General features: G+C 43.4%; 1 protein-coding gene across 1 annotated transcript; it reads right to left on the bottom strand.

The window, feature by feature from the left end:
* Nucleotides 1-5,221: 5,221 nt before the first annotated feature.
* adra2a (adrenoceptor alpha 2A) lies at nucleotides 5,222-8,348 on the bottom strand. The gene is made up of 2 exons (XM_019876683.1): nucleotides 7,993-8,348; nucleotides 5,222-7,429 (listed from the first exon to the last, which is right to left on the bottom strand). Exon 2 carries the CDS (start codon nucleotides 7,328-7,330, stop codon nucleotides 6,065-6,067), a length of 1,266 nt encoding a protein of 421 aa, XP_019732242.1. The 5' UTR covers nucleotides 7,331-7,429; nucleotides 7,993-8,348; the 3' UTR covers nucleotides 5,222-6,064.
* Nucleotides 8,349-14,546: the final 6,198 nt, after the last annotated feature.

The raw sequence follows: 14,546 nt of genomic DNA, 5'->3' as shown, positions 1-14,546 counted from the left end.
GCGTGCGTGCGTGCGTGCGTGCGTGCGTGCGTGTGTGTGTGTGTGTGTGTTTAATCTAATCAATTACAAGCTTTGTCATTCAGAGTTCATCAAGCTGCCAAATAGATTGCAGTCAGACATGAACCTAAAAGACAAAATTGAATCAAAAATGTTTATGATCATGGCATTTTGAGGTGACATTAACTTGTCAAGTCAAGATGGTTACAGTAAAACTATTCTAACATTTCTTTTCAATAAACTGGAGCACTTTTAATGTCTTGAAGACCGATGTGTTTTGCTTTTAAGTACATTCCAGAAAAGTGGAAGCCCTTAACTATCCTTGGCCAAGGCTCAAGAACAAACAGTTTAACATAAAAAGCCATTAATAGCATCTAAAATTGTCAAACAACAAAAACAGAAACAGTCCCTTGACTGATATAAATCCCCTTCATCCTCCCATGATCCTGAGCTAAAATCACTGTCGCAAAGTAGGCCATAACATTTGACAAATATTTCGTGTGATTTTCTAAAAATAAACACATCGGCTTCATAAAACCTCGAAGTCTATTTCTTCTACTCTCTCGGGAAATGTGCTTTCTGAACTATATTTTCCATAAAAGTGATTGGCTTCTTTTATAAGCTAAGTCTCCTTTTCTTTGTTGTTGTTTTTTTTGTTTTTAGTTTGCGCATCTTCATTCCCTTCTGCACACTTCCAACAGGCAGTTTGGGGAAAACAAAAAAAAATGTTTTCATACAACAAGTAAGCAAGGATCCTGATAATAATTCAAGATAAGTGAAAATTCTGAAAATTATTTGTGTTCACTGAGAAATGGTTAAAAAGCTTGCTTTTCAAACAGGGTGTACTCATTGCTGTTCATCTGTGTATATCATATCTAATGTCATCAATCTTTTTTAAAGGCCTTCCTTCAGTCAAAAAAATACTGAGGAGTCTTGATGAGAAATGGATTCAAGCTTTGACGTTCCGCACTTCACTCAGGTGATGTCAAGTCGCTGGGCTCTATCCCAAGGAGAGGGACGTGACGTGAAAGCAGTGGACGTACCGAGTTACCATGGAGACTGTTAAAAATCATTTGATTGAATAAAAGTAAATAGGAGGTGCAACTTTACAGTGCTGCTCCTGAATGAGGCTGGCTGTGATCTCTCCTCATGCTCCGATGGGTTTTCCATTGCCGTTGCCCTGGGAGTGGCCTGCATTCAATTGAAAAACTCTTTATGTCTATGCTTTAATGATACATTTCTCATCTATATTGTCCCTAAACTGTTTCAGGCATAAAAGTGACCCCCCACTCCCACCTCCCACCCCCCGCCTACAATCTTCTAACTTTAAAAACATTTTCAAACAGGGACACGAAAGCCAGCAACATGTCCCTCCTTCGGCCAGAATGAATTGCCTGGCAGGTCTAATAAACACGTTGCATAGTGCAGCGCGGTCTCTGGGACCATCTGAGCTGATTGCTCTCGATCATAATGAGCTCCTGGAAAATAGATTTGTCTCGACAAATTATTTTCCAGGGAAATATCTGCTGGCCCGGCATTGTTTTGCGTTTCCAATCTTACCCAGAGGCTTGACAGCTAATCAGCTCCTCTTAATGAGACTGGAATCCCATTTGAAAGGATAGCTGTGAGACACTTTTGAAAGTCTTGTCTGAAAAATGAGCCAATAGCTAGCAATGACGCCGCTTGGCTCTCAAACACTCCTGGATGACGCTGGTCACATAGACTGCAAAGACACCCCTGTGAAATTGCCATATTCAAGTGGGACTAATAAGTAGGGAAAAAAACAAGCGTGAGTCATCGGTGACTCTGTAAATAGTTATATTGAAATCCTCCCAAATGGGTGGATGTCACTCTGCAAAACACATGCACACCAGTTTGTCGTATGTGGGTGCCACACTTAACACTCATCATCACTGCGTCCTTTTCACCCCAACACCTACGGAGCGTTTGCACACAGCCGACACGCCCATCCTCCCACATCTTTGCGCAAAGAAATGAAATCCGCCTTTGCTTTCAGATGTGTTACAAATGCAACTTTTTGTGCCTTGTCTCATTCGCGTGTACAAATGACCGCCAGTCCTCAAAGTTTGCTGGCTCCTGTTGACACTTTATCCACGTCTCTTTGAATTGTAGCCCCTCTCAGCCACCCAGCTCAGCCTTCTGGTGACAGATGTGCACTCTAACATGATGATCCATGCTTCGATTCGATTCCCAGAGGCGATGTGTGTGCGCATGCGTGTGTGTCCGCGTACGGGGGCGGAGGGGATCTTCTGACTTCATCAGCTGGCTTCCTCCAATAGGCTCTCGGTAAGTAATCACTGTTACTTGGTGAGGAGTCGGTTACCAAGATGCAAAGAGATAGTGGGAGAAAGGGAGCAAAGATGAGCAAAAATGGACACGTTCATCAATGAATGTCAATTGCCCAGGCGGGCTTTCTCACACTGAAATCAGTCCAAAATCAAAGAGATAAAATAGTCTTCCAAAGCGATGTGCCGTGATGTGTAGAAAACAGGCAACATAAGCATTCTAGGTGACAGAGAATAGGTGACGGGGCAATACGGGCAACATATTGTAGGAGGCATAAATGATATGGATTACATAGGTGACTCCAGCAAAATTGGCTACAAAGGCGACATGAGGAGAATATTTGATGTGAGTTCTCTGCCCCAAGCAAAATAAAGGGCACTGGAGGCAGGAACGATCTGGCAGCCGTGATGCAGGCAAAACAGACGATGAAGCTAATAGAAGTGAACTGGATAGAGATCCAAAAGGCAAAATATACAAAGTTCACTTAGACAATATGGTAAACATATGAGAAAAAGCATAAACTATGTGGGTGACCAAGATGACCCAAGCAAAAAAAAGCCTACACTGGTGCCACAAGTGATTTTGATCACTGGTCCCCACCCACCGGGACACTTTTTGACCAGGCTGCGGAGGTCTGTGTAGATGAAAGAAAAAAAAAAAAAAACACGGACCGTATTTCCGGTTTATCCGTTATCCAAGGCAGAAAAAATATTTTATTTTGAAAATTGACCGCATTCTCTCCCTTACATCCGTCTATGACGGACATATCAGGAAGCTAATTGTCTCAGGCGTGAAACGCTAACACCGTATTAAAGACACAAGCTAGCAACATGAAAGAAAAAAAAAACTCTTTACAATATGTAGCTAGCGGTTCTTGATTCACTGTTATGGTGTGTAACATATTTTCATGCACTATATTTGCTCTGTGGTGACTTATGGTGGCGCATTTCAGGAGAGCGCCGCCAATATGGTGACATAAAAATGCGGCTTCACTTTTGTTATATCTACAAAATACCCCAGTTTTTGTGTTGCTCGTATTATTCATCCACTTCAGTTAAGGAATTTGTTCTGTCGAATCTGTTGCATGTTTTTGTTATTTACCCGGTGCTGGCACTGCTACTAAAGGTACATAAAAATAGAGTTGTAGCATGTTATCTATGAGACAACTGCCTCCACCCCTATCCCTCACTTAATTTTTAGAATGCAGCCCCCACGCCGAGTTTCTCCCTACATGACTTGCTGAAGATTGTTTTTTTTTTTGTTCTTATTTAATATAGTCATTATAGTCACTTTGAGTCATTATGGCCTATTAGGGTAAAATTCACCTCACATTCCGATGTATACAATTTGTGACACACCACACATGAAAAACCAGATCACAAATATGCAAGCAGGCAGGCAGGCAAAGATTCAGAGTGAAGGAGGTGCCGTGCAACTTGAAACTTGAGCTGGCGTGGTCAAGGCAATGCCTTGCTCTAGGGCACCACAACAGTAGCCACCAAGCATGCAGATTAGCACTCTCCAAAAACGTTTTACAATTTTGGGACTCCAACTCGTCACCTCCGACTCCGTGGCCCAATTTCTTGCAGCCTGAACTCCTTCTGCCCCAAGAAGCACCATCATCAAGGACTATACTGATCATATCAGCCAAAAGCTAAGCGGAGCTGCACAGTGATCAGCATAAGCTTCTGATGTGTGTTCTCAAGTGCCACGAGTTCGATCAATGAAGTAGCCGGTCAATAAAATAGCCGATAGGCTCAGTGCTGGTAGGTGTTGTGCGCAATCTCTCCGCTGTATGCGCCATCAAATAAGATTGGAACCCGTGCTGTCTTTATGGGCATTTGCTTTTTTTTCTTGACCCTCGGGCAAGTAGTAGCTTGCTTGCGGCTCGTCTGGATGGAACAAATGTCACCTGCATGCATTCAAACATTCCAAACTGGGGGGGGAATCTCCTTTAAATTTAAAGTTTAGTCCGCTACTGTAACAAGACGGTGAACTTGTGAAGCCAGGGAAGCATCTGCCAACTGTTTATATGTTCAAATACACATTTTCACCCACCCTCCCTCTTTCTCACAGGCCCACACACTGAAATGATGTCGACGTGCAGGAAGAAACTCGGCACACAGCAGCCGCTAGACGGATTAGCAGAGAAACTCTCAGAAGCATCATTGATCTTCCTGAGGAGGGCCTTGTTAAAAATCCTGCGCCTGGCAGACGGAACACTTTTACTTACGCTCCCTCTGCTGGGAAAAGCCAAGTTCTGTGGATTCACCGTGGCTCTTTTGTTTTACCCGCCACCCGTCTCTTTACGCTTGACAGAGCCAGGCGCGAAAAGGGAAAGACATTCTGGTTTGACGAGCTTGTTACTTTATGACACCTACACCACAACACAAAAGTGAAAATGAACCATTACCTCTCTGATTTCTTGCTTCTCAGTGCTTCACGCACGCACTGGATTCATAAGCTCTTTAGACCCTGAAGCCTCCCAGATAATGAGAAATGTTATTTACTGTGGAGAATCGGCCATATGAAATAAAACAACCTCTATCTAATCCCAGACATGATTAATTCAGGCCCAGAGAATATTTACACATGTTGAATTCAGGCGCATTAAAAAGGCTCCTTTTTTAATTGCTTGTAAAGGTCAGACTCACTGGTAGTTTACTTTTTCCTCTTAGATTTTGGTGGAAGGTCAGTCATGGGCACAAATTTACAATCATTCATTAAAGTGCACTTCTGCTTTACCACATGACTGAGATAAAACCGTAGCTTTCATTTCCAGAGTTCTGTCGAATTATTTTTTGGAATAAAAATTTCAGACTCTGTGTGTGTGTGTGTGTGTGCGTGCGTGCGTATACATCAGTTGAGGTGAGATTACATCACCAAATTGATATCACAAGTTAATGTGCAGCCCGGAAACAGTTTCAGGGAATGAGTTTTATTCAAGTGCCACCATTTCCCCAATATTTTGATCAGCATCATCAACACCAGACAGTTTTCATATCGTACAAAATGGCACAATACAGTATCCATAGCAATATTCAGACAGGTTTTCGACATCAAATAATAGCAAAATAAAACAATGCCATTGTCTTTATAAAAATAAAAAACAAATACACTTACAATGAATTTACTGCTGAGTGCTCCCTTGTGTTATCAAGATCTGTGTTGAAGCTGTTGCGGAAGATGTTTTTCAAATCAACAGAAATCAAGCTAATGGTGCATGTACAGCTCATTTGGCTCAAGCCTCTTCAGTAGTGGCGCAGCGTGGAGGGAGAGGTGTGGCCTATTCAGGTGAAAAAAGTTTAGTGGGGCTGGGGGCCATATTTGAAAAAAAAGAGAATACCATAATATACATTGTATAGTCATGGAAGTAGCACAGATCAGATTATTTCCGATACCGGTCAGCATCCTCACTAACCAGAGTCCTTTTCTTTCTCAGATTGATGAATGGACAGAGTGATGGGCAGTGCCACAAACAACCCAATGTGTTTTGTGAAATATACCAACACTGGACACATTTTGGCTGTAATTCTGGAGCATTAGCTTCAATTACGTTAACCCAAATGGCTCAGCGCTGGATTCATGGAAGTGAACCATGCCACAGGAACACAAAGATTTTCCTGGACGCTGGATGCCAACGCTACAATAATCCTCTCTCCAATAGTCACACCCGGAGCATATTCACATTTTTATATATCAGATGTGTGCAGAAAGTGTGTGTGGGGGGGGCTGGAGTATCTACAAGAACTGCAGTCCATCATCCATATCGTCTGGCATCCCTTTTGCACAGTATCTTCTTGAAGGATCTGCGGAAATCATTATTGAAGATGGTGTAGATGATGGGGTTCAGCGCGCTGTTGCAATAGCCAAACCAGAAGAAGAACTTGAAGAGGGTGTCTGGGATGGGGCACGAGTTGCACAGCGTCATCAGCATGTACGTAAAGAAGAAGGGGAACCAACAGATGACGAAGACGCCGATGACCACCGCCAGGACAAAGGTGAAGCGTTTCTCTCGGTTCTGCCGACCCTTCCAGCGGCTTCCTTTGGAGCGCTTCTTCTGCACCTCGCTGTCCCCCGGCTTGATTTTACTTCTGCTCTTAGCAGCTTTCTTCTTCATAGAGCAGGGATTGTTGACTTTGTGGTCAGAAGAGGACGACTCCTCAATGTCCACACCGTTGACCTCGCCTTCTTTGCCTCCGACTCCTTCCTTCAGCTCGATGTCCTCATGCTCCTTCAGCTTCTCTGCCTCACCTGCGCCCACCCCATTCGCCTTCTGGTTGGAGGTTGCGACAGTGTTCGACTTGTCTATCCGCTTGCGGTCCCCCGGGGGCGCCCGTGTCCTCTTTTTGGCGATCTGGTAGATCCGGATGTAGACCAGCACCATGATGACACAGGGGAGGAAGAAGGAGCCGATGCAGGAGGAGATGACGTACCACTTTTTGTTGTTGATCTTGCAAACGGGGTCCTCCTTGCTGTTTTCCTTCTCCATGGTGATTAGCGGCGGGAAGGAGATAACAGCTGCAATGACCCAAACGATGAAGATGATGCACTTGATGCGGCGCGGCGTCCTCTTCAGGTTGTACTCGATGGCCTGCGTGATGGACCAGTAGCGGTCCAGACTGATGGCACAGAGGTGTGCAATGGAGGCGGTGCAGAAAAGAACATCTAGGGCCAGATAGATCTCGCACCATATCTCCCCAAAGTACCAATATCCCATGATCTCATTAGCCAAGGAGAAGGGCATCACCAGGGTGGCCACTAAAATGTCCGCTGACGCCAGAGACACGAGGAAGAGGTTCTGTGGTGCCCTCAGAGCCCGGCTTGTAAATACGGCGATGACCACCAGTACATTTCCAAACACAGTGAGCAGTATTATGATGCTCACCAGCACCATGAGTGGCAGGGAACTGTGCAGGCTCAACGGGATCACCCCTGGGAGCGTCTGGTTGGTGTTATTGTCGAACTCCATGGTGGCGGATTGTCCCGCTTCCCGTGCGATAAACGCCAGGTTGACAAATATCATCCGCAAGGATGCACACAGCTAGACGGTCAACATGGGACACAGAGGGAATGAATCAGTCCTTTGGGGACAGGCTGGTCACTGAGAAGGTGTTTTTTCCACCTGAAAACATGAAGTTCAATCAGTTTTTTAATTGATATTAACTTGAATTGATCAAACTATAATAATCCGTGATCATTATTGTTCTGTTCCACACATGCGCAGGGAATTATCAAGGCAAGGGCACTCCTCGCCTTCCTCATAATGAAAAGGTGTGTGGCTTAATTGAATTGTGGGGGAATCATAGTGTTGGTCAAGGGAATCTTGACAGCACTCAAAGAAGTACACGAGCATCACCATTTCATTTGTTGCTTCAGCAAAGCTATATCAACCATATCCTAGTCTCTTAATAAATATATTCCATTATGAGTCTTAAAAAAAATCTCTCTCTCTCTCTCTCTCTCTCTCTCTCTCTCTCTCTCTCTCTCTCTCTATTTCTATATACATATATTTAACTATATATATTTACGATATATATTTACTTCAAAAGTGTGGTGATTGAAATCATGATTAGGAATATATACACAAAACGTTTTATATACTGTATTTATATGATGCAAACTACGATTCCTAATCTATGACGTCAGCGCCATTTGAAAGAGCATATAAAGTGGAAACAGTGTTACCTGAGGCAGGAGTGACCCTCCCGGTGGTCAAGTGACATTAACAACTGTCGGCGTGAAACTTCTTGAAGCGGATCATGACGAAGCGAAGAAGATCCATCCAGGAGGCGGCTACGAAGTCATCTCTGCCCGGACGACCTTCCACGGGCGTGCGGCACGTACTCGTGCCCAGCATTTGTGGAGCCAATAAAGCGCTAATCATGTTCTGACTGCGTTGTTACGCTAAGCGGCCGCTGCTGAGCTCCGGTGTGTGTTCTGTGGGCTTCTTGTTCTCCAAGTGCGCTTAGCCGGGCGCCACTCCCTCGCTTTATAGCCCGCACGCTGTAAGAAGTGACCCGCCACGCAGCTCCGCGCAACGTGCGGGCTCGTTGACGTGTGCCACCCAGACCCCCCCCTCCTCCCCAAAAAAAAAAAAAAAACGAGCTGCTCCAAGTGTGGGGAATATTTGCTTAGTTTTATCACCGCTGCCCGGAAACGGACGGCAAACGTGGATGGAAGTACTTGCCTTAACGGCGCTTTTGTTCCTCGGTTGTAGGGTCCACGGCCAAAAATTTACGTGACCGACCGTCACCACAAATTGAGTACACCCCAGAAATGAACAACAGGATTCCCAAATTTGGTCACGGCCCCGTTATTAGTGAAATGCGATGGAATTGATCATCATGTTAACAGCCATTTATAGTTTTTATTTTTAAATATTGGTTGGCTTTTTTTCTTGACATGTTTTTAAACTCGCTTATCTACTCCAAAATCCTGATTGTGTAAAGCCAAGGATTTCTTTCGGACATTTCTGTATTTTAGGGAGGAGCTTCGGTTAGCTTTGATGGTTGAAACTAGAAATTGAACCTAGAAATTGACTGAAATTATCACGGCTGCCTGTGAGTGTTTTTGCTTTGCCAAGAGGTCACTAAAAAGTGCAAGTTGTAACCAGTTACGGATGTCTTGTTATTGTTTTGACAAGTGACAATTGTAAGTTGCATTATTCTCACCTTTTTTTCCAGTTCAAACGAAGTGACATTACATTAAAGTGTGAGCAAGCTTTGTTTAGTCAGAGAACACACAATAGTTTGTAAGGACTCTGACGGCAGCCTTTTGGATCAGCTACAGCTGAATTCTGTAGACATCATGACAGTAATCTAGCCAATTGAAAATAAAAGCATGAACAAGTTTTCTGATGTCTTGTTGAGATAGGAAACCCTCAATTCGAGCTACGTTTTTCAGGTGGTAATAGGCAGATTTAGTCATAGCTGTTAAGTGGTTGCTAAAATGTATGTCTGAGTCAATAATTACACCGAGATTTCTGCCTTGATTTGTACCTTTCAATGAAGTTAAGATGAGCGCTGATCTTGGACCTTTCATTTGCGAGGCCCAAAACAACTACTACCACTTACTTGGCACTAAATAAGATAGCTGTGAACATTTGATTCTCTTAAGAGAAGAACGGGTGGAGCGGTGTGGAAGGCATCTGGTAACGCAAATGAATCTATGACACAAAATGCAATTCAAAATGCCTAAAACACCATTGCACTAGCCACAATTCAGCAAGTCCAAAGAATCAATTAAAAGACAGATGTCTTCCTGTCCAGCAGGAAGCAACAACATCATGCATTCAAGTAATCAATTTAAGTTAGAGCTAAAATAAATTGGAAATGGAAGTTGCTGTGATTGTTGTAGAAATTACACATGTATTGCGAATGCCAGAGTATAAAGTGGTTTTTCCACGTGTGCCTTGCAATTGACTGGCGACCAGTCCAGCTACCACCGCTTCTTGCCCAGAGACACCGGGGATAAGCTGCAGATCACCTCTGACCCCACAGAAAATGTCTGGCTGGATAGGCGGACTTTTTAAAGCAAGCTACACACCCTGCTGGGACAGGCATTTTTTGCAGTGTGCAGCTGGTTGCCTAGCAGCAGTCAGAGCCTCTCTACCCTATGTGCATGCGTGGATGCATCACCTCCAGCATGTTGTCATTAGGCTTTCGACACCTTCCATTTGTGACAAGTGCAACACACGTGAGAAATGTTGAGCTCGTCTCACTCGTGTGATCGCGGACGAAACTTGAGCGATACTCACCCGGCAAGCACGCGGAAGCCGTCAGTCATCCTCACACTGTAAACCTGAGTGCTATTGCCTTGACGCTAAGACTTTGGCCCATCAGGTTTTGCGCTTGTGTATCTGCTGGAGACAAGACATACTCTAAGCGAGCCATGACGAGGCAAATATGCAAGCCTGAACAAAGTATTTGCTTTACAAGTCAACCTCATCACTATTAGGGTTTAAGCATACATTGTGTCGGCAAGAAAGTAAAAATGTGGCACTTGGTAACACAACCATAGCAAAAACAAACGAAAGAAGAGCAGCAGCATCCCTGGGGGAAAGAAAACAGGTTTTTGCACACATACACGCAAAAAAAATGACACAGCCATGTTTGCAGTCCGAAACGTTCTTGGTACAGTATTGATAAGGTTCTAAAACACACACAAAATCTATGAAATACATAATGTATTGCCATATAACATCAAAGACAGAAAAGCATACATCAAACATGAAGGGAACAGAGAGCGTGCGCCTGATTGATGATCAATAAAATACTTCAGCCTATATCCATGTAATCTTGCTCACCAAATTAAAACTGACCCGTGAGCTATTTTGGAGGTGACACATCTTCCCTCCTCAACTACCGGACACACCAGCCAGATGGAGACAACCATTATTTTCACAAACCCCCACACTGGAAGTGGGAGCCCTTATTGCCACTAAGTTAGACACTTAACATCCCCCCAAGGGGTATAAGATGGGAAATGAAACTTTTTGAGAAACTGAGGGAGAACTACATTACTCATTAATGTGGTCAGCTTCTCTCCAACTCTTCTGCAAGAAACTGCACTCAATATTTGGTGGATGATAAAATGAAGTTAGTCGAGTCCAGACAGTGAAACGTAAGAGATCGAACACAATCATTTCACAGGTCTTGCGCTGGATATTTATTTGGAAACTGGGAATAGAGTGTTCATTTACAAAAATTGGCACAGAACTAAAACCCATTGCAGCATGTTCTTTCAGGACGCGTATAAATACTGACGGTTGCGGATCAGCTAATGCATGTTTAATATATTTCCAGTTAGTTTTCTCGTCCTTCATGATAGAGCGCCGTTATCTCTTTCGAGGGAAACGTTTCTTTCGAAAGCCAGCCTTTACGCGCTCACTGAGAAAATGAAAGGTGCATCGTTTGACTTGGGTGGGAGTAGATCATCGCACACTCTAATGTGTGCAGTTCAACGGTGTGTGCCCAAGAGGAAACATCTGACCATGACAGTTCAGTGCGACAGGAAGCCTGATGGGGTGAAGAGCACTCAATGGAATGCAGCGAATATGATTTGACATAGCTGGATTTAGTTCGTTTTGCATGGGTTCATATTGTTCGCACAGCTGTTTCACAGTCAAGAGGTTCTGAGTTCAAATCTCACGTTAGTGTGGAGTTTACATGTGTGGAATTTACCTGGTCATTCAGTGCCATTGGTGGTATGTGTTGAAGTTCAAATAATTTATTATTGCATTTGAGCATTACTTTTTCTGATGACCTATAAGGTAGGGGAAAACAGGGTAAATAGCAACATGGAGGACCATGAACCAGGGAGCGTCAACAACTATGATGCAACAGATTCAGAGAAGCAAGCTATTCCATTAGTGGTATTTTAAGGGAATTGTTTGATGTTGTCGGATGCATTTCTGCTGACTGCTGATGTCTTGTGGCATCCTAGACACTCTGGGTAGTCTGGCTTCCTTCCCACATTGCCAAAACATGCATGTTAGGTTCATTTAAGATCAAAATTGTACAAAGGTGTTAATGTGAAAGTGGGTTGGTTGTCTAAACTGTAGCTTATGTTCCCTAATTGGGTGACGACCAGTCCAGGGGGCACTCTGCCTCTCGTCCAAAGACAACTCAACCGTGAGTGACCCTAATGATGACAAACGCTATTGAAAATGAATTTGATGCGCTCCAGGATTTAGTTGTGTGTGTGTGTGTGTGTGTTTGGGGGGTGGGGGGGGGGGCACATGTCAGAATAATTGCGGTGTTTTCGAACCGATGTGTACCCACCTTTTTGGGGCTAAACATCGGTGTAGTTGTGACGCTGGTTGATGCATGGAGGTACAGATGAAGTGATACAGTGACATCTGTCGTCTCCTCTAAGCGCCTTCTCGGCAGCGTCATCTCCATCAGCAATCTGTGGGGAAATGTATTTTTATTATTTAATGAGTCCTTAAATTGACCAGCAGGGGGTAGCGTTGTACAGGGGCATGAATTCACCTCACAGGACACACTTTCCGAATCCATTGAACTGTAATTTACTGTAATTTAAAACATCGTAAATCATGTGTCAGTCGTTTGTTTATTTGAATCTTCATTGTTGAAGATATTTTTGAAGGCACAGATGGAGTATTCTTTCTTATCGCCATCTTGAGCATTTTGTAACTAAAATGCAGTATAATCTTAAATGTCTTAAATGTCAATTGTTGTAGACAGACATTCAAGGTTGGTTTTAGTTTTTATTTTTGTGTATTAAATTTGCAATAGTGGTTTCCTATTTTGGATTTCGAGTGTGTGTGTGGGGGGAGGGGGGGGGCGTTAATAGAAGTTATTTTTTTTTCCTCTACTGACCTCCAGGCATGCTGGAAAAAAGTGCATACAGCTCCAAAGAACCACGACGAGTGGGGCCAGTATTTCTTCTTGTGTTTCTAAAATGAAATTAAACGACAGTTTTGTCACCACTCTGTAATGCCTGCTGACACTTGCTGGTTATGATCCAAGAACACCCAGGCTTCTCCCCTGCCATCTGTAACGACAAATGACATATTGGGAAGGGGCCATTGTATGGTCAGTATGAACAGGAGGGTGCAAATGCATCATTACACATACAGTATGAGCAACTGACAGCGTTCTTACAAGTCACATCAAGTCGTTTAAAAGAACAGATAAAATGTGACGTATGTTGGAAATTTCATTGGCCACTTTTTCTTTTATTATGATAAAATCTGTGTAAGTCATTCTAGTCCAGGGTGTCAAACTCGAGGCCCGGGGGGCCACATCTGGCTCTCCAACGCAAATCACGTGGATCAAATTGTTAAAATACCAAAAATTGCTAATTGTCTGTTTGACTTCTAATAACATTAAAATTTTGCAATCAAACCATAATCAAAGTGTGGTCCGTAGCAAAAAGGAGTTTGACACCCCTGCGTGTAGTCAGTTATGACTTTTAGTCCCAATTTTGGATAAGTTGTTACCAAGTCTGCCTCAGCTCTTAGGTATGGGGTTAGAATCTTTGCACTCGTCTTTTTGTGTGGAGTTTGTATGTTGCTCAGGTGGGTTTTCTCTGCGTACTCCGGCTTTCTCCTAAATTCCAAAAACATGCATGTTAGGTTCATTTAAGACTCTAGCTTGACCGTTGGTGACAAGGTGAGTGTGAATGCTAGTCGATCTGTATATGATTGGCTGTGACCAGTCCATCGTGGCACATACCTCTTCGTCGGTGTTCGCTGACAGGCTCCAGCTCCATTGCGCCCTTGATTGGGGACAACTTATAAGGATTATGAAAAAAAAAAATAGATGGATGGCTGGATTGATCAGTAACAGCAAAACACTAAAGAGGAGGAACACCAACGAAGGAAAGAGGATGTAAATTGACATCAGGTAGTTGTTTATCAAGTAACCTCAATGAACAGCATACCAAGCACAAAAGAAAGACTATTAAGACATCCTGTCAATGTACAGAACAAGGATTAGCAGTATCATTACACAATGATTTGACATAGAAAAGTGGAACGTTTGCAGACATAACAGATGGCCACTAAAACTAAAGTGGTCCGTGTGCGAGAAGCCTGCTTCATATGCACGCTGTTTAAAAAAAAAAAAAAAAAAAATCTGTCAAATCTCCAGCATTTCTGCATTCTCAATAGCAGGATGAGGACAAATGGCCTGTAATGCTCACTGCTATTATTCAGCATCCTAAACAGTGACGGATTCAACACAGCCATCCTCAAAGGGAATTACAGTATATGTTGAACGTAAACTACAAATTGGGGATGTGATGGGCACGCAGTAGTCCAAATGTCTTCGTCTCCTCACCTCACACATTTTCTCTGCACGTTCACACCCAGGCAACAACCAGGGATGGAATGTAAAACTGGGCCAATGCAGCTAGCTTGCCGCAAATCTAATAGCTGTCTCACAAATGCACTTGAGGGCATTTTTCACATTATCTACACATCATGGATACACAAATAGTGCATTTCCTCTGGTGAAGATGTCTCTTAATTGTTGACTTGGACACAGATACACCCACCTCCAAGAGAATGTACTTGATCTGGCTAACTATTGTGAAAGGCTTTTTCCTCATTTCAAATCCATTGTAGAGGAGTACATAGCTGGGAGGCTGAAACTTGCGTCAATATCCAAATATTTATGGATCTGACTGTGTTTTGCTTTGCTGCAAGTTCTAAACCACACAGCCTGACGTCAAATTAAGTACCAGAGTGCATTATTACAGGATTACTTCCG

This window comes from Hippocampus comes, unplaced genomic scaffold, assembly GCF_001891065.2.
Source record: "Hippocampus comes isolate QL1 unplaced genomic scaffold, H_comes_QL1_v1.1 scaffold51, whole genome shotgun sequence".
In the NCBI taxonomy this organism is placed as follows: domain Eukaryota; kingdom Metazoa; phylum Chordata; class Actinopteri; order Syngnathiformes; family Syngnathidae; genus Hippocampus; species Hippocampus comes.
This window is presented reverse-complemented; position numbering and strand designations above follow the sequence as displayed.